We start from the raw sequence: 26,958 nt of genomic DNA on the forward strand, positions 1-26,958 counted from the left end.
GGCGTGAGAAGTAGCTACCTAGTTTCAGGGTCATAGTCAACACATGCATACAGCGCTTGAAGCAGAGGGGTTGGATTAAATGCATTCAGTTGAACAACTGACTAGGTATCGTTTCCCTCATCATCAGTACAAAAAAAATGGTTTGTATAAAACTAACAGTGAAATGCGACTCGGACTCATCCTTTGGCTTCAAAACAGAAGTACAAACTCTCGCTGTATATTAGGTCAATTTACAGTATTGCGTGGTAAGAAACGGAAGAAAAAAAACCGGAGCGCAAATCCATCAAAACCAGAGCGCTTTCGACACACCCACTCGCCAATACTCCAGTCGCCATATTGAGCGGCAGCTACCCCCTTCTCGAATGTAGACCTTTTTTGGAAGTACTGGTGCTTTCAGGACAACTGGGGGGGAAACGAGGTTAAATAATGACGTTAGTGAACTTCAGGTCGGAGCTCTAGAAAGATACCCTAGTATCCGACTTGGATGGCTGTTCAAAACGATTTTCCAAATCGGAGCGAACGTATTTTGACATTATAACGGTTGCAGAGTTGTCTAATGGGGCAATAAATTGTAAATTATTGGACAAGAGAGGATATTCGTCAAATCCAACGTCTCCTCTACCAAGATACTGGTGCAGCTAGCTAACGTTAGCTAGTAACAAAAAAAAAGCTACCTTTGGCTAGCAGCTAGCTACCTGCAGTAAACCTCATGTTTACTGTGCGCCATGCAAGCTTTAGTCGCACATTAGTCAACTCCTAAACTCACATTTAACGTTGAAAAGTCTTTGCTATTAATCGTTTGGGGAGAAAAGGTTGAGCTCCAGTAGGACTGTAAACTTCCGTTCCGTACTAAAACCGGAAGTGGCGTAATATTTGTGCTGCCATCAGGTAGGTGGCTAGCAACTCCGCGTTTTCCAAGTTATAATAAATATATTTATATATGAGACGTGACTTGATACGTTGCTGATTTAAGGATTACTGCCCCTACTAGAATGCGAGATCATCTAAATAGCTAGAACTCTATGAAAAGGACAGAAACAGAGAGAGCAAGCTAACAGAAGTACTAGCATCGTTAGCATAGGTGGGTGGCTGTTTTGTTTGCTGCAGTACTGTTAACGTCAGAAGCTGGCCTTTATTGGTGAGTGCTGAAATAGTGGCAACATGTTCACAAAAATAAACCGTAATATTTCCGCCGTTATCATCATCATGTCATTGCTAATTGTAGCCTTCGGTCTTTTATGTCTGTAAACATCAGATCTGTAATAACGTTAAACATTATGCCTCTGCCTACCAGCTCTATGTTGTGAGTGACTTATCTCCTTTGTGTCACTAGTTATGTTTCCGTGAACTTGTCCAGTGATTTGTCGACATTTACAAAGTTCGCATAGAAGATAGATGCGACAGTTGCCTGGAAACCCGACATTGAATTCCCTAGAATTCTACGTCCATCCGAAATGAGCGTTTGAATCATGAAAGTTTCCTCTCGCGACCTCCACAAGCGAGAATGTTGAATACAAATCTATTTTAAGGTAGGCCTACCGGTGGTCCGTGCGGTTGGTCCCTTTGGTGGTAGGAATGTGAAACATATCGATAGGAAAGTATAATTACATCAACTTTTGCACAGACACCGGTAATTGTATTCAACATTCTGGCCTATAGCGGGGCGTCAGGTAACCTAGCGTTTGACTAGTAACCGGAAGGTTTCAAGATCGAATCCCCGAGCTGACAAGGTAAACATCTATCGTTCTGCCCCTGAACAAGGCAGTTTACCCACTGTTCCTATGTCGTCATTGAAAATAAGAATTTGTTCTTAACTGACTTGCCTAGTTAAATAAAATAGAGGTCGTGAGAGGAAACGTTCATTATTCAAAAGCTAATTTCTTGCTGACATAGAATTCTAACCAATTCAATGTTGGGTTTCCAGGCAAATGTATCGGTACCCCCCTGTTTACTCTCCCTGTTATTTCATGCTGCTCTTTAATAATGTTACTTTTCTCTTATTATTATCTGTATTTCTTGTAACTGCATTGTTTGTTAGGGTCTTGTAAGTAAGCATTTCACCTGTTGTATTCGGTGCATGTGACTAATACGATTTGGTAATCATCGCTCTCGAAACATATGGCCTTTCATTAGCGAGAAAAAAATACTTGAAATAAAAAATATTTTGCACAGATTCATACAGATATAGGTGCCTCCATCTGACGAAACTACACTCCCCGAGTTACGCGTACAAGTGTTTGAAGCACGCTAGATACGGTTCGAACACACCGACCGTGACATTGCGCAAAATAGTATGCAGCATCATCTGGATATGTATGCAACCAAAGTTCAACATTCACCTTCTGCTGCCATTTCTGTCAAGCCGTCTACACTGACAGTTTGACGCATACGTTCAACGTATGAACCACACCGAACGCACTGCAACTGCCTCCGCAACACGATGCTGCAAGGCAAACGCAACATTTCATTGTGCAGGTGTGTTAGAAACATAGCAATATAGCACAGGTGGTCACCTCTGTTTTCTGTAAACAAACGCTGTAACATGGATATAATATGGCCACGTGGAACACTAACCTTATGAAGGTGTTGTTTTATAAGTTATTTATGTTTCCAAAACGGTACCTTAAGCTAGGCTCTTAACAAAACTCCCTCGTCAGAAGATACTATCACAAATAGGTGCAAAAACAGTTGGCGTCTATGAATGGGGTAAGTGCAATGATGTATATAAACTCTGGATTGCTGATGCTATGTGTGGGCCATTGAGAGGCTTTGAAGCTGTTGGTCATCCATATTGGCACTCCCTAGTAGGAGCAGTTCTCCATAGGAATGAATGGCATTCTACAGTATTTCAATCAAATGTCCAATTACGTGTATTTTTGTTTTAGTGAGGACAATAACACTAGTGATCTACTTTAAGGAACATGTTTTTATATTTTTACATTTTAGGTCACATCATTTAAAAGTATACATTAAAATGTCTGTAATGGAATTCACGTGTCAAAAACGAATGGAGCCTTTCTGTAGCTTCCGAAATATTATTTACAATGGTGGGAGAGTGTCAAGATGGCAACACGGTGGCTTCAACACAGCGCCCTCTGTCATCTAGTGTGTGTGTAAAAATATATGCGGTAGATCATTGGGTAACTTGCTCTCCTGTAGATCTTAAATAATTGGATGGGGAAACTTGCGAGGCAAAGCAATTCAGGTATTCTTGAAAGTTAGGAAAATCAGTCCTAAAAAAAAAACATAATTTTTAGTTGAAAAAATAGATTTTGCAGGCAGTAGGCATTTTCAATTAAATGTGAAGTTTTATATATAGTTACCTTCAACATTATCCTGCTATAATTTCTTTGAAAAAAAACCCACTTTCAATCATCATGTCTTGTAGTAAAGAAAGTTTGGCAAAAGACAAATCTATCCATGTCGAAACAGATACAAATGTTGTTGATGTTTAGAAAAGTTCTCCTAGATCTGCCGTTTCCATTACACATGTCGCAATGATATTTTTTGCGACGTTGCTGGGTCAATGGAAACCTGCCTACTGTCGCCAAAACGTAACATTTCACTTCATTTGTGTGTGTGTGTGTGTGCGTGTGCATGCCATCACACCTACAGATAAAGCACCGTATATGGATCCTCACATCAGTGTTAAAGACGAACCCACTAGTGATGATGACGTTACACACAGCTGGTGCAACCCTGACCAGCCCTCACAAATGGACTACAGTCATGAAGGTAAACTAGGATATATATATATATATATATATATATATATATATAAATAACATGTTTTTTCCTACTTTAAAAGTGTTTTAAGAAGTGAGGCAGTGCCACTCCTCTCATATGTTCTGTTTCATTGGGTAGGATAGAGTAGAAAGGAAAGCGTTCTGAAATAGAAGTGGACCACAGCGGTACACATGCTACTGGAGTACACGGTGGTGGGAGGTTACTGCCTGAAAACATGCCATCATGTCAGATCTCACAACGGCTGGATGGGTGTTTAACATACCAGCTAACCACATCATGTGATATATCAATTTGATGCCAGACTGACTAGTCGATGATGTGGCGCGAAACCATTGGTTGACGCAATGCAACGCCTGCGCATCTGTCGGTACGGAACACCACCAACGGTATATTTGTTCTGGAGCCAGCGGCTTAGACCACTAGACCACATGTCCCATTTCCATGTAAAATGACCCATGAGCACCAACATGTAAAGGTCATAGGAGAATGTCAAATCTGGTGACAAATGAAAGCTGAGTCTATATTTTTGAGAAATTAAGGCATATACAGTTGAAGTCAGAAGTTTACATACACTTAGGTTGGAGTCATTAACTCGTTTTTCAATCACTCCACAAATTTCTTGTTAACAAACTGTAGTTTTTGCAAGTTGGTTAGGACATCTACTTGTGCATGACACAAGTCATTTTTCCAACAATTGTTTACAGACAGATTATTTCACTTATAATTCACTGTATCACAATTCCAGTGGGTCAGATGTTTACATACACCAAGTTGACTGTGCCTTTAAACAGCTTGGAAAATTCCAGGAAATGATGTCATGGCTTTAGAAGCTTGTGATAAGCTAATTTATATAATTTGAGTCAATTTGAGGTGTACATGTGGATGTATTTCAAGGCCTACCTTCAAACTCAGTGCCTCTTTGCTTGACATCATGGGAAAATCAAAAGAAATAAGCCAAGACCGCAGGGGAAAAAATGGTAGACCTCCACAAGTCTGGTTCATCCTTGGGAGCAATTTCCAAATGCCTGAAGGTACCTCGTTCATCTGTACAAACAATATTACACAAGTATAAACACCATAGGACCATGCAGCCGTCACACTGCTCAGGAAGGAGATGCGTTCTGTCTCTTAGAGATGAACGTACTTTGGTGCGAAAAGTGCAAATCAATCCCAGAACAACAGCAAAGGACCTTGGGAAGATGCTGGAGGAAACCGGTATAAAGATATCTATATCCACAGTAAACGAGTCCTATATCGACAGAACCTGAAAGGCCGCTCAGCAAGGAAGAAGCCACTGTTCCAAAACTGCCATAAAAAAGCCAGACTACGGTTTGCAACTGCACATGGGGACAAAGATTGTACTTTTTGGAGAAATGTCCTCTGGTCTGATGAAACAAAAATGGCCATAAAGACCATCGTTATGTTGGCAGAAATAGGTTGAGGCTTGCAAGCCAAAGAACACCATCCCAATTGTGAAGCACGGGGGTGGCAGCATCATGTTGTGGGGGTGCTTTGCTGCAGGGGGGACTGGTGCACTTCACAAAATAAATGGCATCATGAGGGAGGAAAATTGTGGATATATCGAAGCAACAGCTCAAGACATCAGTCAGGAAGTTAAAGCTTGGTCACAAATGGGTCTTCCAAATGGACAATGACCCCAAGCATACTTCCAAAGTTGTGGCAAAATGGTTTAAGGACAACAAAGTCAAGGGATTGGAGTGGCCATCACAAAGCCCTGACCTCAATCCCATAGAACATTTGTGGGCAGAGCAAGAAGGCCTACAAACTTGACTCAGTTACACCAGCTCTGTCAGAAGGAATGGGCCAAAATTCACCCAACTTATTGCGGGAAGCTTGTGGAAGGCTACCCAAAACGTTTGACCCAAGTTAAACAATTTAAAGGCAATGCTAACAAATACTAATTGGGTGTATGTAAACTTCTGACACACTGGGAATGTGATGAAAGAAGTAAAGGCTGAAATAAATCATTCTCTCTACTATTATTCTGAAGTGGTGATCCTAACTCACCTAAAACAGGGAATTTTTACTAGGATTAAATGTCAGGAATTGTGAAACTGAGTTTTAATGTATTTGGCTAAGGGGTATGTAAATGTCCGACTTCAACTGTATACTTTCCCCAACCATTTTATATCCTTAATATTAGAAATAAGCAACGTTTTGATTTCTGCTCAAACCACAGAGGACTTTAGATGTATATCACCTGTTTTAGCGTGGATGTTGTCATTGAGGGCTTCCACCATTTTTTTAATTGGGTAAGAGAATATCATGTTACCATTGGTGTATTAAAGTCATGGTGATGGCCCCTTAATAATGAATTCAAGAGGGGAAGGGGAACAGTAACTGTATGATCAAACTTTATCTTGGTTCCATAAAAAAGCTGAGGGTTATTTTACTGAAATTCTGTTACCAAACTTTGGATCTGCACAGTTCTTCTAGAAAATGTGTTTTATAGTAACATTTTCAGTGTAAATTGTTAAAATAGAGTGATATGGTTTGTTAAACTTTGATTTCAATGGTGTTTGTTAGGCATACATTTTAAAGTGGAAAAATCTGAGTCCGTGTCAATCCATTACCATGGAAATGCCATATTGTAACAAACCTAGCTAGTGTTGACAATAAGGCCAGTTAGGCACAATTCCCATAACTCGCCAAAAATTCCCAGATTTTCCAGAAATCTTAGCTGGAGAATTCACCGATTTCCTGCTTCTCTCCTGATCTTGGGATTCTTCCAACTGGGATTTTGCTATTAAGGGGATTTAGAAATGAACCTAATTCTATTCCCTCCCCAGGTGCTGTTGATAAGTCTGAGTTGGAACCAGATGACCTTCCAGGCCTCAGTGAGGCAAGAAAACCAACATTCAATGTGATTGTCAAAGAGGAGGAGGAAGATGAGGATGATGAGGAGGACATGGTTGACCGAGGTTGGGTTTGGGGAGAACATTATCAGTTTCATAGTAATGTCCGTAGCATTGTGTTAAAGGCCCAGTTGTGGTCAAAATTCAGCCTTTCTTTGTTTTGTGTCAGTTTCATCAGCTGTTCTATAAATATAACACTGTAAAAGTGTAATATATATATGACCAGTGTTATTTCTTGATAGTTGCTGATTGAAAATGCCATCTACACCAGGGGATGGGCAATTCCAGTCCTCGAGGGCCTGATTGGTGTCACAGTTTTGCCCCAGCTAACACACCAGACTCCAATAATCACCTAATCATGATTTTCAGTTTAGAATGCAGATTGATTAATCAGCTGTGTTTGCTAGGGATGGAGAAAAAGTGTGACACCAATCAGGCCCTCAAGGACTGGAGTTGTCCACCCCCTGATCTACATCTTCTAATCAGCAGATTTTGTATGGGTGGAGTTAATAGACCAATAACAGAGTCCCAAACCTCTCTACCAATAACAGATCGTTTTCAGGTGACAATTCCCTCCAATTCGGCCCCTCCCAGACAGAACTAGCAAGATTCTTGCATGAGATTTTTTTGTTGTTGCTACAAAGCTATTTTTGTTTATTTTTGACAACTTTAATGGGAAACTATTACAGTAAGGTACTTAATTGTTACCGAGAAATGATTTGATATTCAGTCAAAAACGGCTGTATTGGGCCTTTAATAGTATATGTCACGTACATTGTGTAATATGCCCGACATTGAGTGACTGCCCACCCAATAACTACCTGTGTCTTGTCTCACTCACTCACACACACACACACACACACACACACACACACACATTTTTTGTTTACTCTAAACTAAAAAATTCTAGCCTGGTTAATCCAGACATTAACCAATGTTTTAACCAGGCTAAATCTATTCCCTTGTCTGTCTAGGTTCAGACACCGACTACACACCAAGTCCCGCTGTGGTAGTGAAGGTGGGAGAACCCAAAGCACCAAAGAATAAGAACACAGTAAAGAAACTCCACCAGTGCCCCGACTGCGGTAAAACCTTTGAGAGGCTGTCGCGTCTGAAGAGGCACGAGCCGTCACACTTGAGGAAGAGCAAGCACCCGTGCCCCGACTGCAACCAGTCTTTTGGCAACCTCTCAGTCCTGAAGAAACACAGGGGAACACACAAGAGCGCCGAGAAGCCGACTCACCAGTGTCAACAGTGTGGCAAGACGTTTGAGAAGCTGTCGCGCCTCAGAAGGTAAGCCAGAACACCAAAGACCCATTTCTGTTCTGTAAAAAATTCATGGACAATTAACTGTGTAGACCATAACAATAGTGTTCTAATCTAAGGCACCAGCCCGTACACCAGAGGAGAAAGAGGATGGACCACCCGTGTCCTAAATGTGGCAAGACCTTCAAGAAGTTATCCGGCCTGGTTCGGCACGAGCGAGGACACACCGGAGAGAAACCGTTCCCTTGCTCCCAGTGCGGGAAGAGCTTTGCCGACGACCGTCACCGGAAAGTGCACGAGCAGGCTCACCAAGGGAAGCTGGAGAGACCCCACCGCTGTGCTGACTGCGGGATCTGCTTCCCCAAACCATCCGAGCTTCGACGGCACCAACGCGCTCACACGGGAGAGAAACCGCACCGCTGCCCTGACTGTGGGAAGGCCTATTCCCGGTCAGAGACTCTGAAGAGGCACCTTCTCATCCACACGGGGGAGAGACCTCACCTCTGCACTGATTGTGGGAAAAGCTTCATTGACTTGCAGCAGTTGAAATCTCACCAGCGGATTCACACTGGAGAGAAACCATTCCACTGCCCCGTGTGTGGGAAGGGTTTCTCACAGAGGGGTAACATGAGGGCACACCATCGGACTCACACAGGGGAGAAACTTCACCACTGTGCCGACTGCGGGGCCAGTCTCTCCACATCTTCTAGTTTAAAAGAGCATCAGCTCATTCACACAGGAGAGAGGCCCTTCCAGTGTCTGGTCTGTGGCAAACGCTTTCTGCACATCTGGAGACTCAGAAAACACCAGAAGACACACACACACACACACACCGGACTAAGACACACACCGGACTAACACACACAACGGACTGACACACGCTGGATACACATAAGGAAGACGTCTCTGTGTGCTTTGAAAGAGCAGCAACTGTAGTGATGTACTACTACTACTAATATTAATACTACTAATATGAATACGACTAATATTAATAGTACTAATATTAATACTACTAATAGTTAACACTACTAATATTAATACTAGGATTGTGGGTTCAATTCCTGGGACCACCCATACGTGAATGTGTGCATGCATGACTGACTGACTGTAAGTTGCTTTGGATAAAAGCATCTACTAAATGACTGTTATTATTAATGTCAGCAACCCAGAACCAACAAAAATAATTTAATTAACTTTAATAGCTTGCAGTAGGGATCTGCTTGTGAGTATTAAAATGACATATGTGTATAGAGGAGGTGTACTACAAAGCAGGATCAATTAGTTAGCTGGATAACTTTAATAAGCAACCATAAATATCTATTGATTTTTCTGACTAATTAATGCATTCAAAATGAGATATGCGTGGTTGGTTGAGTCAGTTAAACAATGCCAATTCCAAGCTTCTCTTTCTAAAAACAAGAAAAGGTCATATCAGAGTATTTAGACAGGCTGACTCATTGAATGGTCTTTGTAGTTTAGCCCTCTGGTCTACGCCTCGTCCCATTTTAATCAACACTGAACAATGATCTTCATACGTCTGACATAACTATTTTAATGGTACATTTAATAGGCTTGTGTTTTGTATGTGTGTGTGTGTGTGCGAGTACACGTTTTACTATACTTGTGAGTACCAGAAGTCCTCATGAATAGTAAACTAACTAAAATCCAGAGAAGGACTTTTTTCAGTCTTCACTTGTAAAAAGGTTATTTTAGGCTTAGGGGTTAGGTTCACAGTTAGGGTTTAGGGGTTAGGAAAAATAGGATTTTGAATGGGAATCAATTGTTGGTCCCCAAAAAGTCCTGGAATGAAACCCATTATCTGTAGTCTAGGTAACAGTCTCTCCAGCTAACATCCCACTCCTCGTCACTCCCAAAGAGACTGGCCTTTCAGCCATAGAAATAAGAATAGAAAGGTGTCCACATTCAAGTCAATGATGGCATAATGGGTGGCAGCCATTTTGAGTGTATCCATGCCAGGAAGTAAAAGCAGGAAGTGTACCCTTTAATCTGTGCTGTGATTTGTTGATGTTAAAATAAATACATTCCATTGCATGAGCCACATCAGTTAGTATCATTTGAATGAACATTTTACATTACCATGGCAACCCAGCATCAGCTGATAGAACATTTCCAAAATACCATGAACATTATTGCATCACAATAGAAGGCAGCCATTATTTGCAAGTGTACCCATGAGTTTGCCAGGGTTAGAGCTTCCAAGCCCATTCTATTCATATTTCTATGCTTTCAGCAATCTCAGTGTTCAATATGCACTGGATTTATGGCGGAGTTGCTCCTTGGCTGTTGGAAATAACATTCATATTTTCCATGACAACATGTGGAGCCTCAATTAGAATACAAAGTAAAAACAACATTTAGCTGTTAGCTAGGCAAGTTATTTTTAGGTTTCAAAATCTAAACGGAGGTTTTGTGGGTTGGAATTGCAGTAGGTATTTACTTCATTTAAATTCCAGTCAATTCAGTACACTGAAATGTCAATTCTCTTCAATACTTTTCAATGAGGGAAATGTGGAATTGGAATAGTTTACTTTCTGAATTGACTGGAATTGACCCCAACCCTGCACAAAAGCCCATATTTGTCCTCGAGGCTTCCACATCGTTTACTTTTTTTTCCCCCATTGAGGCCCCCATTATTAGCCAAATAATGGCCATTCTGCACAACAAAAACATTCAGACAGGCCCACCCATTGGGCTAATGATGGACTAGACCATTACTGTTGCCAATCGACCCTATATTATAGGCTACCCTTGCCTTGCCCCAGTCATTCTATAAGTATACAATGATAAACTTTGTATGGTAGGGTATACTTTATTCTGTAGACACTAGGAAATACTCTGACAGGTTACATTATGATTACAGTGTGCTGTATTCTAGTATATACTCTGATAGTTTACATTATTACTATTCTACTAGATTCTAGGATATAATCTGATACATTATGATTCTAGGATATACCCTGATAGGTTACATGATTCTACTGGATTCTAGGATATACCCTGATAGGTTACATGATTCTACTGGATTCTAGGATATACTCTGATAGGTTACATGATTCTACTGGATTCTAGGATATACTCTGATAGTTTACTGCCAAGAAGGCCAGCACCCCGGAATCACCTCTTCACTATTGACGTTGAGACTGGTGTTTTGCGGGTACTATTTAATGAAGCTGCCAGTTGAGGACTTGTGAGGCGTCTGTTTCTCAAACTAGACATTCTAATGTACTTGTCTTCTTGCTCAGTTGTGCACCGGCGCCTCCCACTCCCCTTTCTATTCTGGTTAGAGCCAGTTTGCTCTGTTCTGTGAAGAGAGTAGTACACAGCGTTGTACGAGATCTTCAGTTTCTTGGCAATTTCTCGCATGGAATAGCCTTCATTTCTCAGAACAAGAATAGACTGACGAGTTTTAGAAGAAAGTTATTTTGTTTCTGGCCATTTTGAGCCTGTAATCGAACCCACAAATGCTGATGCTCCAGATACTCAACTAGTCTAAAGAAGGCCAGTTTAATTGCTTCTTTAATCAGAACAACCGTTTTCAGCTGTGCTAACATAATTGCAAAAGGGTTTTTCTAATGATCAATTAGCCTTTTAAAATGATAAAGGTGGATTATCTAACACAATGTGCCATTGGAACACAGGAGTGATGGTTGCTGACACCTATGTAGATATTCAATTAAAAATATTCTGTTTTCAGTCATTTACAACATTAACAATGTCTGCACTGTATTTCTGATCAATTTGATATTATTTTAAATGGACAAAAATGTATTGCCTTTCTTTCAAAAACAAGGACATTTCTAAGTGACCCCAAACTTTTGAACGGTAGTGTATATATTTAAATAAATCCTACAAACCCAATCAAGGAGTCAGAATATTGTTTCATTACAAATACAATCTGTGATACAACTGGAAACATAAAGAACAAGATCATATCGGAGATGTTGTATCGACTTCATGGCGAGAATGTCAGACCATGATCTCTAGACCAGTGTTTGTTCATCCTGGTCCTGGGGAAGCAGAAGGTCCACATTTCTGTTTTTGCCTCTACTATCACTACACAACTGCTTAATCTAATCAACTCAACATTAACAAACCTGATTCAAATAATCAAAGGCTTAATGTGCCAGGACACGTTCCCCAGGAGGACCTGGATTAGGAAACACTCACTGCTCTAGAGTCGTGTTAACCAAACTCGGTCCTGGGCATCCCAAGGGATGCACGTTTTGGTTTTTGCCCGAGCACTACACAGCTGATTTAAAATACAGCTTAATGTTAAGTTGATTGTTTGAATCAGCTGTGTTGTGCTCGGGGAAAAACCAAAAGGTGCTCCCCTCGGGTCCCCAGGACTGGGAAACACTACTCTAGACATTCACTTCTATTTTGGTTTGGTGTCAGTTTGTCCACAAGAGGGTGATGCAATACCAGAGAACAAGGGAGAATACGTTCTGGGATGAGATGGGATGGGATGAGATGAGATGAGATGAGATGGGATGAGATGAGATGGGATGAGATGGGATGGGATGGGATGGGATTAGATGGGATGAGATGGGATGGGATGGGATGAGATGGGATGAGATGGGATGGGATGGGGTGAGATGAGATGGGATGGGATGCTGATAACTGAAGCGCTGTGCTAGCAGGCTTCATTATATTCCAGTCGGCTGGCTGCACATAGATTCCTGGTGTCCAAAAATGTACCCTTCGATGGTAAGAACCCTTTTAAAGGAAAACTGAGCATGCTGTTACTTCGTGGGTAAATTGTAGGGCCTGTGGTGTTTTGGTTGTTACTTCGTAGTAAATTATAGGGCCTGTGGTGTTTTGGCTGTTACTTCGTGGTAAATTATAGGGCCTGTGGTGTTTTGGTTGTTACTTCGTGGTAAATTATAGGGCCTGTGGTGTTTTGGTTGTTACTTCGTGGTAAATTATAGGGCCTGTGGGTGTTTTGGTTGTTACTTCGTGGTAAATTATAGGGCCTGTGGTGTTTTGGCTGTTACTTCGTGGTAAATTATAGGGCCTGTGGTGTTTTGGCTGTTACTTCGTGGTAAATTATAGGGCCTGTGGTGTTTTGGCTGTTACTTCGTGGTAAATTATAGGGCTTGTGGTGTTTTGGTTGTTACTTCGTGGGTAAATTATAGGGCCTGTGGTGTTTTGGTTGTTACTTCGTGGTAAATTATAGGGCCTGTGGGTGTTTTGGTTGTTACTTCGTGGGTAAATTATAGGGCCTGTGGGTGTTTTGGTTGTTACTTCGTGGGTAAATTGTAGGGCCTGTGGGTGTTTTGGTTGTTACTTCGTGGTAAATTATAGGGCCTGTGGTGTTTTGGCTGTTACTTCGTGGTAAATTATAGGGCCTGTGGTGTTTTGGCTGTTACTTCGTGGTAAATTATAGGGCCTGTGGTGTTTTGGCTGTTACTTCGTGGTAAATTATAGGGCTTGTGGTGTTTTGGTTGTTACTTCGTGGGTAAATTATAGGGCCTGTGGTGTTTTGGTTGTTACTTCGTGGTAAATTATAGGGCCTGTGGGTGTTTTGGTTGTTACTTCGTGGGTAAATTATAGGGCCTGTGGGTGTTTTGGTTGTTACTTCGTGGGTAAATTGTAGGGCCTGTGGGTGTTTTGGTTGTTACTTCGTGGTAAATTATAGGGCCTGTGGTGTTTTGGCTGTTACTTCGTGGTAAATTATAGGGCCTGTGGTGTTTTGGCTGTTACTTCGTGGTAAATTATAGGGCCTGTGGTGTTTTGGCTGTTACTTCGTGGTAAATTATAGGGCCTGTGGTGTTTTGGCTGTTACTTCGTGGTAAATTATAGGGCCTGTGGTGTTTTGGCTGTTACTTCGTGGTAAATTATAGGGCTTGTGGTGTTTTGGTTGTTACTTCGTGGGTAAATTATAGGGCCTGTGGTGTTTTGGTTGTTACTTCGTGGTAAATTATAGGGCCTGTGGTGTTTTGGTTGTTATTTCGTGGGTAAATTATAGGGCCTGTGGTGTTTTGGTTGTTACTTCGTGGTAAATTATAGGGCCTGTGGTGTTTTGGTTGTTACTTCGTGGTAAATTATAGGGCCTGTGGGTGTTTTGGTTGTTACTTTGTGGGTAAATTATAGGGCCTGTGGTGTTTTGGTTGTTACTTCGTGGGTAAATTATAGGGCCTGTGGAGTTTTGGTTGTTACTTCGTGGGTAAATTATAGGGCCTGTGGTGTTTTGGTTGTTACTTTGTGGTAAATTATAGGGCCTGTGGTGTTTTGGTTGTTACTTCGTGGGTAAATTATAGGGCCTGTGGTGTTTTGGTTGTTACTTCGTGGGTAAATTATAGGGCCTGTGGTGTTTTGGTTGTTACTTTGTGGGTAAATTATAGGGCCTGTGGTGTTTTGGTTGTTACTTCGTGGGTAAATTATAGGGCCTGTGGGTGTTTTGGCTGTTACTTCGTGGGTAAATTATAGGGCCTGTGGTGTTTTGGTTGTTACTTCGTGGGTAAATTATAGGGCCTGTGGTGTTTTGGTTGTTACTTCGTGGGTAAATTATAGGGCCTGTGGTGTTTTGGCTGTTACTTCGTGGGTAAATTATAGGGCCTGTGGTGTTTTGGCTGTTACTTCGTGAGTAAATTATAGGGCCTGTGGTGTTTTGGTTGTTACTTCGTGGGTAAATTATAGGGCCTGTGGTGTTTTGGCTGTTACTTCGTGGGTAAATTATAGGGCCTGTGGTGTTTTGGTTGTTACTTCGTGGGTAAATTATAGGGCCTGTGGTGTTTTGGTTGTTACTTCGTGGTAAATTATAGGGCCTGTGGTGTTTTGGTTGTTACTTCGTGGGTAAATTATAGGGCCTGTGGTGTTTTGGTTGTTACTTCGTGGGTAAATTATTGGGCCTGTGGTGTTTTGGTTGTTACTTCGTGGGTAAATTATAGGGCCTGTGGGTGTTTTGGCTGTTACTTCGTGGGTAAATTATAGGGCCTGTGGTGTTTTGGTTGTTACTTCGTGGGTAAATTATAGGGCCTGTGGTGTTTTGGTTGTTACTTCGTGGGTAAATTATAGGGCCGGTGGTGTTTTGGTTGTTACTTTGTGGGTAAATTATAGGGCCTGTGGTGTTTTGGCTGTTAATTCGTGGGTAAATTATAGGGCCTGTGGTGTTTTGGCTGTTACTTCGTGGGTAAATTATAGGGCCTGTGGTGTTTTGGTTGTTACTTCGTGGGTAAATTATAGGGCTTGTGGTGTTTTGGTTGTTACTTCGTGGGTAAATTATAGGGCCTGTGGTGTTTTGGCTGTTACTTTGTGGGTAAATTATAGGGCCTGTGGTGTTTTGGCTGTTACTTCGTGGTAAATTATAGGGCCTGTGGTGTTTTGGCTGTTACTTCGTGGGTAAATTATAGGGCCTGTGGTGTTTTGGTTGTTACTTCGTGGGTAAATTATAGGGCCTGTGGTGTTTTGGCTGTTACTTCGTGGGTAAATTATAGGGCCTGTGGTGTTTTGGTTGTTACTTCGTGGGTAAATTATAGGGCCTGTGGTGTTTTGGTTGTTACTTCGTGGGTAAATTATAGGGCCTGTGGTGTTTTGGTTGTTACTTTGTGGGTAAATTATAGGGCCTGTGGGTGTTTTGGTTCTTACTTCGTGGGTAAATTATAGGGCCTGTGGTGTTTTGGTTGTTACTTCGTGGGTAAATTATAGGGCCTGTGGTGTTTTGGTTGACCTGTATTTTAACTTTTTTATTTTGAGCTTTTTCCAGAAATGTGAATTAGACCATATTGTCTGAGGATGGGTCTGGACCATCTGACATAAAAAAAAGAAAAGGGGACAGTTTGATGAAAAGCTTGAAATAAAAGTACAAATCTAGGTCATGTGACATGATTAACTAAAACACAGGGCCCTCCTATGTTCATATTCCAACAAAGGGAAGTGGGAGATTGACTCTATCCAAGTAACGGAACGTCTTTATGATAACATGCATGATGAAATGATGCAACATGTCACGTTTGTGTTTATAAGCCTACATATCTAGGTTATAATCTTGCTATGAATTCATAACGTTGTAATAGCTGCTAGCACTTAACTCATAACTCATCCATAACGTTGTAATAGCTATAGCTGCTAGCACTTAACTCATAACTCATCCATAACGTTGTAATAGCTATAGCTGCTAGCACTTAACTCATAACTCATCCATAACGTTGTAATAGCTATAGCTGCTAGCACTTAACTCATAACTCATCCATAACGTTGTAATAGCTATAGCTGCTAGCACTTAACTCATAACTCATCCATAACGTTGTAATAGCTATAGCTGCTAGCACTTCACTCATAACTCATCCATAACGTTGTAATAGCTATAGCTGCTAGCACTTCACTCATAACTCATCCATAACGTTGTAATAGCTATAGCTGCTAGCACTTAACTCATAACTCATCCACAATGTTGTAATAGCTATAGCTGCTAGCACTTAACTCATAACTCATCCATAACGTTGTAATAGCTATAGCTGCTAGCACTTAGCCCACACACATTTGTCACTGCTTACATATCGGTGTCTAAGCCTGTAATAAAACGTTATGAGTTGCTTCTGACAGGAAACAGAAGCGAATTCTTATGTGAGTGGAAATTGAGTATAAAAAAACATTGTAGTCACTGGTGAGATTGAATATATGTCTAATGGTCCGGTGCTGGATAGATAATAATACATTTTAAAAGGAGTGAATTTCCCCTTTTTAAAGGACAAGTTCACCTTTTCATCACCCAAATATGTCATTTTTAGAAATGGCAATGCTCTCGGTATAGTGCTGGGGGTCTTTAGGTGCTGTAGGCCCTATACATGAAATTGTGTCATTCTTAACTTTATCTACAAGGTTCTATTCCATGTTGTACTTGACTTGAGCGATACTTCCCCGTGTAGCCCGCGCAGTGTTGCCACTTCAAAAACAACATATTTGGGTGTTTTAGGAGCATTTGTTTTTTTTTTATATATCTGTGTCCCCTACAACTGCAGAATGAGCATGAGGAAGTATATTGCTGATGGGGTACATTTCTCATAACCAAGTAAAAAATCTAGAAAAAAGTTGGACATTTATTTTTTTGCTGAGTTTATCAGATGAGTAATGCAAGATACGGAAACATTATTAAAGTGGCTAGTGTTTAATTTCCTTGAAGTGGCCAGTGATTTCTAATCTATGTCTACAGGCAGCAGCTGGAGTTGGCTGTTTAACAGTCAGTGGCATAGTATAGAATACAATACAGTATATACATATGAGATGGGTGATGCAATATGTAAACACAATAAAAATTTACTAAGATACCGTAGAATAATATAGAGTGTAGTTTATACATATGAGATGATAAGATATGGAAACATTATTAAAGTGGCTAGCGTGGCATTTCTAAAAGTGGCCAGTGATTTCTAATCTATGTGCTAGTGATGGCTGTTTAGCAGTCTGATGGCATTGAGATAGAAGCTGTTTTTTTGAGTCTCTCGGTCACAGCTTTGATGCACCTGTACTGATCTCACCTTCTGGATGATAGCGGGGTGAACAGGCAGTGGCTCGGGTGGTTGATGCCCTTAAAGATATCTTTGTCCTTCCTATGGCATCGGGTGCTGTAGGTGTCCAGGAAGGCGGGAAGTTTGCCCCCGGTCATGCGTCGGGCAGACCGCACCACCCTCTGGAGAGCTTTGCGGTTGTGGGCGGTGCAGTTGCCATACCAGGCGGTGATACAGCTCGACAGGATGCTCTCAATTGTGCATCTCTAAAAGTTTGTAAGGGTTTTAGGTGTTATGCCAAATTTCTTTAGCCTCCTGAGGTTGAAGAGGCGGTGTTGCGCCTTCTTCACCATGCTGTCTGTGTGGGTGGACCATTTCAGTTTGTCAGTAAGGTGTACGCCAAGGAGCTTAAAACTTTCCACCTCCTCCACCGCTGTCCTGTCGATGTGGATAGAGGGCTGCTCCCTCTGCTGTTTCCTGAAGCCCACGATCATTTCCTTAGTTTTGTTGACATTGAGTGAGAGGTTATTTTCCTGGCACCACACTCCCAGAGCCCTTACCTCCTCCCTGTAGGCTGTCTCATCGTTGTCGGTAATCAAGCCTACTACTGTTGCGTCATCTCCAAACTTGAATTGACCTGTCTGATTATAATATAATTAATTACATCATGACTTTACTCTACTGTATTCATTTACATCTAATATTCGTTCAATTATTTTAGGCTGACTCTCTTTCTCTTTCTTCCTCTCTTTCTCTCTCGCTCTGTCATTCCTCCCTTACAGCGTCACATGCCCTCCTCCTCCACCTCTTCCCCATCATCACACATTACAATGTAATGTCTTGCTGAACCACCAGGGGGCACTAGAGACAAGGATAAGTGTTTTCTTTCAAATGGTACCAAGAATATGCATATCCTTGCTTCAGGGCCTGAGCTACTGGCAGTTAGATTTGGGGATGTCATTTTAGGCAAACATTTTAAAAAAAGGGGCGAATCCTTAATTAACATTCTAGGAACCCGATGCAGTTCTTTAGCTGTGCCATCAGAGACTCTGGGTTCGCGCCCAGGCTCTGTCGTAACCGGCCGCGACCAGGAGGTCCGTGGGGCGACGCACAATTGGCCTAGCGTCGTCCGGGTTAGGGAGGGCTTGGTCGGTAGGGATGTCCTTGTCTCATCGCGCACCAGCGACTCCTGTGGCGGGCCGGGCGCAGTGTGCGCTAACCAAGGTTGCCAGGTACACAGTGTTTCCTCCGACACATTGATGCGGCTGGCTTCCGGGTTGGATGCGCGCTGTGTTAAGAAGCAGTGCGGCTTGGTTGGGTTGTGTATCGGAGGACGCATGGCTTTCAACCTTCATCTCTCCCGAGCCCGTACGGGAGTTGTAGCGATGAGACAAGATAGTAGCTACTACAACAATTGGACACCACGAAATTGGGGAGAAAAAGGGGTAACATTTTTAAAAAATAAAATAAAAAAACGTTCTTTGTATTTTTTTTGTACCATCATCTTTGAAATGCAAGAGACCATAATATATTATTCCAGCCCTTGTACAATTTAGATTTTGGCCACTAGATGGCAGCAGTGTATGTGCAAAGTTTTAGACTGAACCAATGAACCATTGCATTTCTGTTCAAAATGTTGTATCAAGACTGCCCAAATGTGCCTAATTAGTTTATTAATAACTTTTCATGTTCAAAATTGTGCACTCTCCTCAAACATTAGCATGGCATTATTTCACTGTAACAGCTACTGTAAATTGGGCAGTGCAGTTAGATTAACAAGAATTTAAGCTTTCTGCCAATATCATGTCCTGGGAAATGTTCTTGCTACTTACAACCTCATGCTAATCGCATGAGACTACGTTAGCTAAACCGTCCCGTGGAAGGGACTCCAATCCCGAATAAGTTTTTAATAAATTCCCTGGTTTTCTCGTAATCCCTATTGGAGTATTCCCAGTATCAGGAGAGAATACGCAGGAAATCCGGAATCCTCTGGAGAACCAGGGAATTTATTGACATTTCACAGAATTTTGCAACCCTACTCCTACATCCAGACAGGCAGGCAGACAATTATTAACATGTTTTCTTCTTATCTCAAATAAATCCCACAAAGCCACAAAAGGAATCAGAATATTATTTAATTACAATTACAACCTGTGATTCAACTGGAAACATAAAGAACTAAATATTATCAGATGTTGAATCGACTTCATCGCTAGATAAGGATGGTTCTCACATCTATTTTGGTTTGGTGTCGGTTTGTCCACAAGAGGGCGACGCACTACAAGAGAATGAACTATAGGGTGGTTGTGATGGGCTGGACTGCTGAAAACTAAAGTGTGGGCTCTACGATCAGGTTTCATTATTTTCCAGTCGTCTGGCTGCGTCTGGAGTGGCAGGAAATGGACCCATCTAAGGTAAGACAATAGTTTGAAGTAAAACTGAGTGTGCTGTTATTTCGTGGATAAATATTAGTGGTAAACGTCACTGGTAAAGGTTGGCGATACAGTAAAGTAGGCTACATTGTATCCATATTTCTCTTACAGCAACACGGGATGTTTTAGATTGACTCGATCAAAGTAACAGGGGAAAAGTACTTTACACGACGGAACAACATGTGATGTAATAGTTAATAGGTCTACATTAAAATGTCTAGGTTATAATCTAGCTATGTTCATAACGCAGTAATATCCGATTAATTTATAGGTAGTACTTTCACGTCATTCGAAGGAGTGAAGAAATCTGAAATAATTTATGATCTACATTGTAAACTTTTGCGATTTCAATCACATACCATCTCAATCAAGAGACGTTGTCAAGAGACATAGTGATCTCAACGATGACTGTCTCATCCATTAAGTTCCATTACACGGCTAGACCCTAACCTAGTTTGATATCAAGCAGTTACAGTGCCATGTGTGTGGATGCGGTGGCTTTCCAATGTGGTAATCAATAGAAAAGACTGCAGACACTGTGTGTGTGTGTGTGTGTGTGTGTGTGTGTGTGTGTGTAGGAGGTAGCTGCCTCTGAGAAGGAAAGGACACCAGCAGGGGAGGAGAGTGAAGAGCTGTCCAGCGAACTCCCCAGCACCTCTTCTGGAATGTGAGTGAACATAGAGTATATTATCTACCTGGTACAGTCAGGGACACCCCTCAGAGTGGATATGAGTGGACAAAGAGAATATTATCTATTATCTACCTGGAACAGTCAGGGACACCCCTCAGAGTGGATATGAGTGAACATAGAGTATATTATCTACCTGGTACAGCCAGGGACACCCCTCAGAGTGGATATGAGTGGACATAGAGTATATGATCTACCTGGTACAGCCAGGGTCACCTCTCAGAGTGGATATGAGTGGACATAGAGGATATTATATATTATCTACCTGGTACAGCCAGGGTCACCCCTCAGAGTGGATATGAGTGGACATAGAGTATATGATCTACCTGGTACAGTCAGGGTCACCTCTCAGAGTGGATATGAGTGGACATAGAGTATATTATCTACCTGGTACAGTCAGGGTCACCTCTCAGAGTGGATATGAGTGGACATAGAGTATATGATCTACCTGGTACAGTCAGGGTCACCTCTCAGAGTGGATATGAGTGGACATAGAGTATATTATCTACCTGGTACAGCCAGGGACACCCCTCAGAGTGGATATGAGTGGACATAGAGTATATTATCTATTATCTACCTGGTACAGCCAGGGTCACCTCTCAGAGTGGACATAGAGTCTATTATCTACTTGGTACAGTCAGGGACACCCCTCAGAGTGGATATGAGTGGACATAGAGTATATTATCTATTATCTACCTGGTACAGTCAGGGACACCCCTCAGAGTGGATATGAGTGGACATATAGTATATTATCTACCTGGTACAGTCAGGGTCACCCCTCAGAGTGGATATGAGTGGACATAGAGTATATTATCTATTATCTACCTGGTACAGTCAGGGACACCCCTCAGAGTGGATATGAGTGGACATAGAGTATATTATCTACCTGGTACAGTCAGGGTCACCTCTCAGAGTGGATATGAGTGGACATAGAGTATATTATCTACCTGGTACAGTCAGGGTCACCTCTCAGAGTGGATATGAGTGGACATAGAGTATATTATCTACCTGGTACAGTCAGGGTCACCCCTCAGAGTGGATATGAGTGGACATAGAGTATATTATCTATTATCTACCTGGTACAGTCAGGGTCACCTCTCAGAGTGGATATGAGTGGACATAGAGTATATTATCTACCTGGTACAGTCAGGGCCACCTCTCAGAGTGGATATGAGTGGACATAGAGTATATTATCTACCTGGTACAGCCAGGGACACCTCTTAGAGTGGATATGAGTGGACATAGATTATATTATCTATTATCTACCTGGTACAGTCAGGGTCACCCCTCAGAGTGGATATGAGTGGACATAGAGTATATTATCTACCTGGTACAGCCAGGGACACCCCTCAGAGTGGATATGAGTGGACATAGAGTATATTATCTATTATCTACCTGGTACAGCCAGGGTCACCTCTCAGAGTGGACATAGAGTCTATTATCTACTTGGTACAGTCAGGGACACCCCTCAGAGTGGATATGAGTGGACATAGAGTATATTATCTACCTGGTACAGTCAGGGTCACCTCTCAGAGTGGATATGAGTGGACATAGAGTATATTATCTACCTGGTACAGTCAGGGTCACCTCTCAGAGTGGATATGAGTGAACATAGAGTATATTATCTACCTGGTACAGTCAGGGTCACCCCTCAGAGTGGATATGAGTGGACATAGAGTATATTATCTACCTGGTACAGTCAGGGTCACCCCTCAGAGTGGATATGAGTGGACATAGAGTATATTATCTATTATCTACCTGGTACAGTCAGGGTCACCTCTCAGAGTGGATATGAGTGGACATAGAGTATATTATCTACCTGGTACAGCCAGGGACACCCCTCAGAGTGGATATGAGTGGACATAGAGTATATTATCTATTATCTACCTGGTACAGTCAGGGACACCCCTCAGAGTGGATATGAGTGGACATATAGTATATTATCTACCTGGTACAGTCAGGGTCACCTCTCAGAGTGGATATGAGTGGACATAGAGTATATTATCTACCTGGTACAGCCAGGGACACCCCTCAGAGTGGATATGAGTGGACATAGAGTATATTATCTATTATCTACCTGGTACAGTCAGGGTCACCCCTCAGAGTGGATATGAGTGGACATAGAGTATATTATCTACCTGGTACAGTCAGGGACACCCCTCAGAGTGGATATGAGTGGACATAGAGTATATTATCTACCTGGTACAGCCAGGGACACCCCTCAGAGTGGATATGAGTGGACATAGAGTATATTATCTATTATCTACCTGGTACAGTCAGGGTCACCCCTCAGAGTGGATATGAGTGGACATAGAGTATATTATCTACCTGGTACAGTCAGGGACACCCCTCAGAGTGGACATAGAGTATACTATCTATTATCTACCTGGTACAGTCAGGGACACCCCTCAGAGTGGATATGAGTGGACATATAGTATATTATCTACCTGGTACAGTCAGGGACACCCCTCAGAGTGGACATAGAGTATACTATCTATTATCTACCTGGTACAGTCAGGGTCACCCCTCAGAGTGGATATGAGTGGACATATAGTATATTATCTACCTGGTACAGCCAGGGACACCCCTCAGAGTGGATATGAGTGGACATAGAGTATATTATCTACCTGGTACAGTCAGGGACACCCCTCAGAGTGGATATGAGTGGACATAGAGTATATTATCTACCTGGTACAGCCAGGGACACCCCTCAGAGTGGATATGAGTGGACATAGAGTATATTATCTATTATCTACCTGGTACAGTCAGGGTCACCCCTCAGAGTGGATATGAGTGGACATAGAGTATATTATCTACCTGGTACAGCCAGGGACACCCCTCAGAGTGGATATGAGTGGACATAGAGTATATTATCTACCTGGTACAGTCAGGGACACCTCTCAGAGTGGATATGAGTGGACATAGAGTATATTATCTATTATCTACCTGGTACAGTCAGGGACACCCCTCAGAGTGGATATGAGTGGACATAGAGTATATGATCTACCTGGTACAGTCAGGGACACCCCTCAGAGTGGATATGAGTGGACATAGAGTATATTATCTACCTGGTACAGCCAGGGTCACCTCTTAGAGTGGATATGAGTGGACATAGAGTATATTATCTATTATCTACCTGGTACAGTCAGGGTCACCTCTCAGAGTGGATATGACTGGACATAGAGTATATTATCTATTATCTACCTGGTACAGTCAGGGACACCTCTCAGAGTGGACATGAGTGGACATAGAGTATATTATCTATTATCTACCTGGTACAGTCAGGGTCACCCCTCAGAGTGGACATAGAGTCTATTATCTACCTGGTACAGTCAGGGACACCTCTCAGAGTGGATATGAGTGGACATATAGTATATTATCTACCTGGTACAGTCAGGGACACCTCTCAGAGTGGATATGAGTGGACATAGAGTATATTATCTACCTGGTACAGTCAGGGACACCTCTCAGAGTGGATATGAGTGGACATAGAGTCTATTATCTACCTGGTACAGTCAGGGACACCTCTCAGAGTGGATATGAGTGGACATATAGTATATTATCTACCTGGTACAGTCAGGGACACCTCTCAGAGTGGATATGAGTGGACATATAGTATATTATCTACCTGGTACAGTCAGGGACACCTCTCAGAGTGGATATGAGTGGACATAGAGTATATTATCTACCTGGTACAGTCAGGGTCACCTCTCAGAGTGGATATGAGTGGACATAGAGTATATTATCTACCTGGTACAGTCAGGGTCACCTCTCAGAGTGGATATGAGTGGACATAGAGTATATTATCTACCTGGTACAGTCAGGGACACCTCTCAGAGTGGATATGAGTGGACATAGAGTATACTATCTACCTGGTACAGCCAGGGACACCTCTCAGAGTGGATATGAGTGGACATATAGTATATTATCTACCTGGTACAGTCAGGGACACCCCTCAGAGTGGATATGAGTGGACATAGAGTATACTATCTACCTGGTACAGCCAGGGACACCCCTCAGAGTGGATATGAGTGAACATATAGTATATTATCTACCTGGTACAGTCAGGGACACCTCTCAGAGTGGATATGAGTGGACATAGAGTATATTATCTACCTGGTACAGTCAGGGTCACCCCTCAGAGTGGATATGAGTGGACATAGAGTATATTATCTACCTGGTACAGTCAGGGACACCTCTCAGAGTGGATATGAGTGGACATAGAGTATATTATCTATTATCTACCTGGTACAGTCAGGGTCACCCCTCAGAGTGGATATGAGTGGACATAGAGTATATTATCTACCTGGTACAGTCAGGGACACCTCTCAGAGTGGATATGAGTGGACATAGAGTATATTATCTATTATCTACCTGGTACAGTCAGGGTCACCCCTCAGAGTGGATATGAGTGGACAGAGAGTATATTATCTACCTGGTACAGCCAGGGCCACCTCTCAGAGTGGATATGAGTGGACATAGAGTATATTATCTATTATCTACCTGGTACAGCCAGGGACACCCCTCAGAGTGGATATGAGTGGACATAGAGGATATTATATATTATCTACCTAGAATATTATCTATTATCTACCTGGTACAGCCAGGGACACCCCTCAGAGTGGATATGAGTGGACATAGAGTATATTATCTATTATCTACCTGGTACAGTCAGGGTCACCTCTCAGAGTGGATATGAGTGGACATAGAGTATATTATCTATTATCTACCTGGTACAGCCAGGGACACCCCTCAGAGTGGATATGAGTAGACATATAGTCTATCTACCTGGTACAGTCAGGGACACCTCTCAGAGTGGATATGAGTGGACATATAGTCTATCTACCTGGTACAGTCAGGGACACCTCTCAGAGTGGATATGAGTGGACAGAGAGTATACTATCTACCTGGTACAGCCAGGGACACCCCTCAGAGTGGATATGAGTGGACAGAGAGTATACTATCTACCTGGTACAGCCAGGGCCACCTCTCAGAGTGGATATGAGTGGACATAGAGTATACTATCTACCTGGTACAGTCAGGGTCACCTCTCAGAGTGGATATGAGTGGACATAGAGTATACTATCTACCTGGTACAGCCAGGGACACCTCTCAGAGTGGATATGAGTGGACATAGAGTATACTATCTACCTGGAACAGTCAGGGACACCCCTCAGAGTGGATATGAGTGGACATAGAGTATATTATCTACCTGGTACAGCCAGGGACACCCCTCAGAGTGGATATGAGTGGACATATAGTATACTATCTACCTGGTACAGCCAGGGACACCTCTCAGAGTGGATATGAGTGGACAGAGAGTATACTATCTACCTGGTACAGCCAGGGACACCCCTCAGAGTGGATATGAGTGGACAGAGAGTATACTATCTACCTGGTACAGTCAGGGACACCTCTCAGAGTGGATATGAGTGGACAGAGAGTATATTATCTACCTGGTACAGTCAGGGACACCCCTCAGAGTGGATATGAGTGGACAGAGAGTATATTATCTACCTGGTACAGTCAGGGCCACCTCTCAGAGTGGATATGAGTGGACAGAGAGTATACTATCTACCTGGTACAGTCAGGGACACCTCTCAGAGTGGATATGAGTGGACAGAGAGTATATTATCTACCTGGTACAGTCAGGGACACCCCTCAGAGTGGATATGAGTGGACATAGAGTATATTATCTACCTGGTACAGCCAGGGCCACCTCTCAGAGTGGATATGAGTGGACAGAGAGTATACTATCTACCTGGTACAGTCAGGGTCACCTCTCAGAGTGAACATAGAGTATATTATCTACCTGGTACAGTCAGGGTCACCTCTCAGAGTGGATATGAGTGGACAGAGAGTATATTATCTACCTGGTACAGTCAGGGCCACCTCTCAGAGTGGATATGAGTGAACATAGAGTATACTATCTACCTGGTACAGTCAGGGTCACCTCTCAGAGTGAACATAGAGTATATTATCTACCTGGTACAGTCAGGGTCACCTCTCAGAGTGGATATGAGTGGACATAGAGTATATTATCTACCTGGTACAGTCAGGGCCACCTCTCAGAGTGGATATGAGTGGACATAGAGTATATTATCTATTATCTACCTGGTACAGTCAGGGTCACCTCTCAGAGTGGATATGAGTGGACATAGAGTATATTATCTATTATCTACCTGGTACAGTCAGGGTCACCTCTCAGAGTGGATATGAGTGGACATAGAGTATATTATCTATTATCTACCTGGTACAGTCAGGGTCACCTCTCAGAGTGGATATGAGTGAACATAGAGTATATTATCTATTATCTACCTGGTACAGTCAGGGTCACCTCTCAGAGTGGATATGAGTGGACATAGAGTATATTATCTATTATCTACCTGGTACAGTCAGGGTCACCTCTCAGAGTGGATATGAGTGAACATAGAGTATATTATCTACCTGGTACAGTCAGGGTCACCTCTCAGAGTGGATAT

At 42.3% G+C, this 26,958-nt stretch overlaps 2 protein-coding genes across 8 annotated transcripts in view; both read left to right on the plus strand.

The window, feature by feature from the left end:
• Window positions 1-302: 302 nt before the first annotated feature.
• Window positions 303-11,768, plus strand: LOC110494877 (uncharacterized). Of its 4 annotated transcripts, none has more exons than XR_016485615.1 (6): window positions 303-1,138; window positions 3,616-3,735; window positions 6,558-6,689; window positions 7,598-7,916; window positions 8,009-10,874; window positions 10,955-11,768. XR_016485615.1 is itself a non-coding variant. In XM_036940056.2 (5 exons), the coding sequence occupies exons 2-5, from the start codon at window positions 3,630-3,632 to the stop codon at window positions 8,745-8,747; spliced, it is 1,296 nt and encodes a 431-aa protein (XP_036795951.2). In that variant the 5' UTR covers window positions 853-1,081; window positions 3,616-3,629; the 3' UTR covers window positions 8,748-9,950. The 4 variants fall into 4 exon arrangements, 2 of the variants coding, with proteins under 2 accessions (XP_036795951.2, XP_090051218.1); XR_016485616.1 differs by having other exon boundaries at window positions 339-888; XM_036940056.2 differs by lacking the exon at window positions 10,955-11,768 and having other exon boundaries at window positions 853-1,081; window positions 8,009-9,950.
• A 7,878-nt stretch (window positions 11,769-19,646) lies between these two features.
• Window positions 19,647-26,958, plus strand: part of LOC110510388 (uncharacterized) — a 47,155-nt gene continuing 39,843 nt past the window's right edge. For all 4 annotated transcript variants that reach the window (XM_090195104.1, XM_090195105.1, XM_090195106.1 and 1 more), the window contains exons 1-2: window positions 19,647-19,770; window positions 20,367-20,455. In XM_090195104.1, the coding sequence (XP_090051230.1) occupies window positions 19,756-19,770; window positions 20,367-20,455 (104 nt within the window). In that variant the 5' untranslated portion in view covers window positions 19,647-19,755. The remainder of the gene's footprint in view (window positions 19,771-20,366; window positions 20,456-26,958) is intronic.

Source organism: Oncorhynchus mykiss, chromosome 13 (assembly GCF_057628025.1).
Source record: "Oncorhynchus mykiss isolate SJ-2025 chromosome 13, ASM5762802v1, whole genome shotgun sequence".
NCBI classification, from domain to species: Eukaryota; Metazoa; Chordata; class Actinopteri; order Salmoniformes; family Salmonidae; genus Oncorhynchus; species Oncorhynchus mykiss.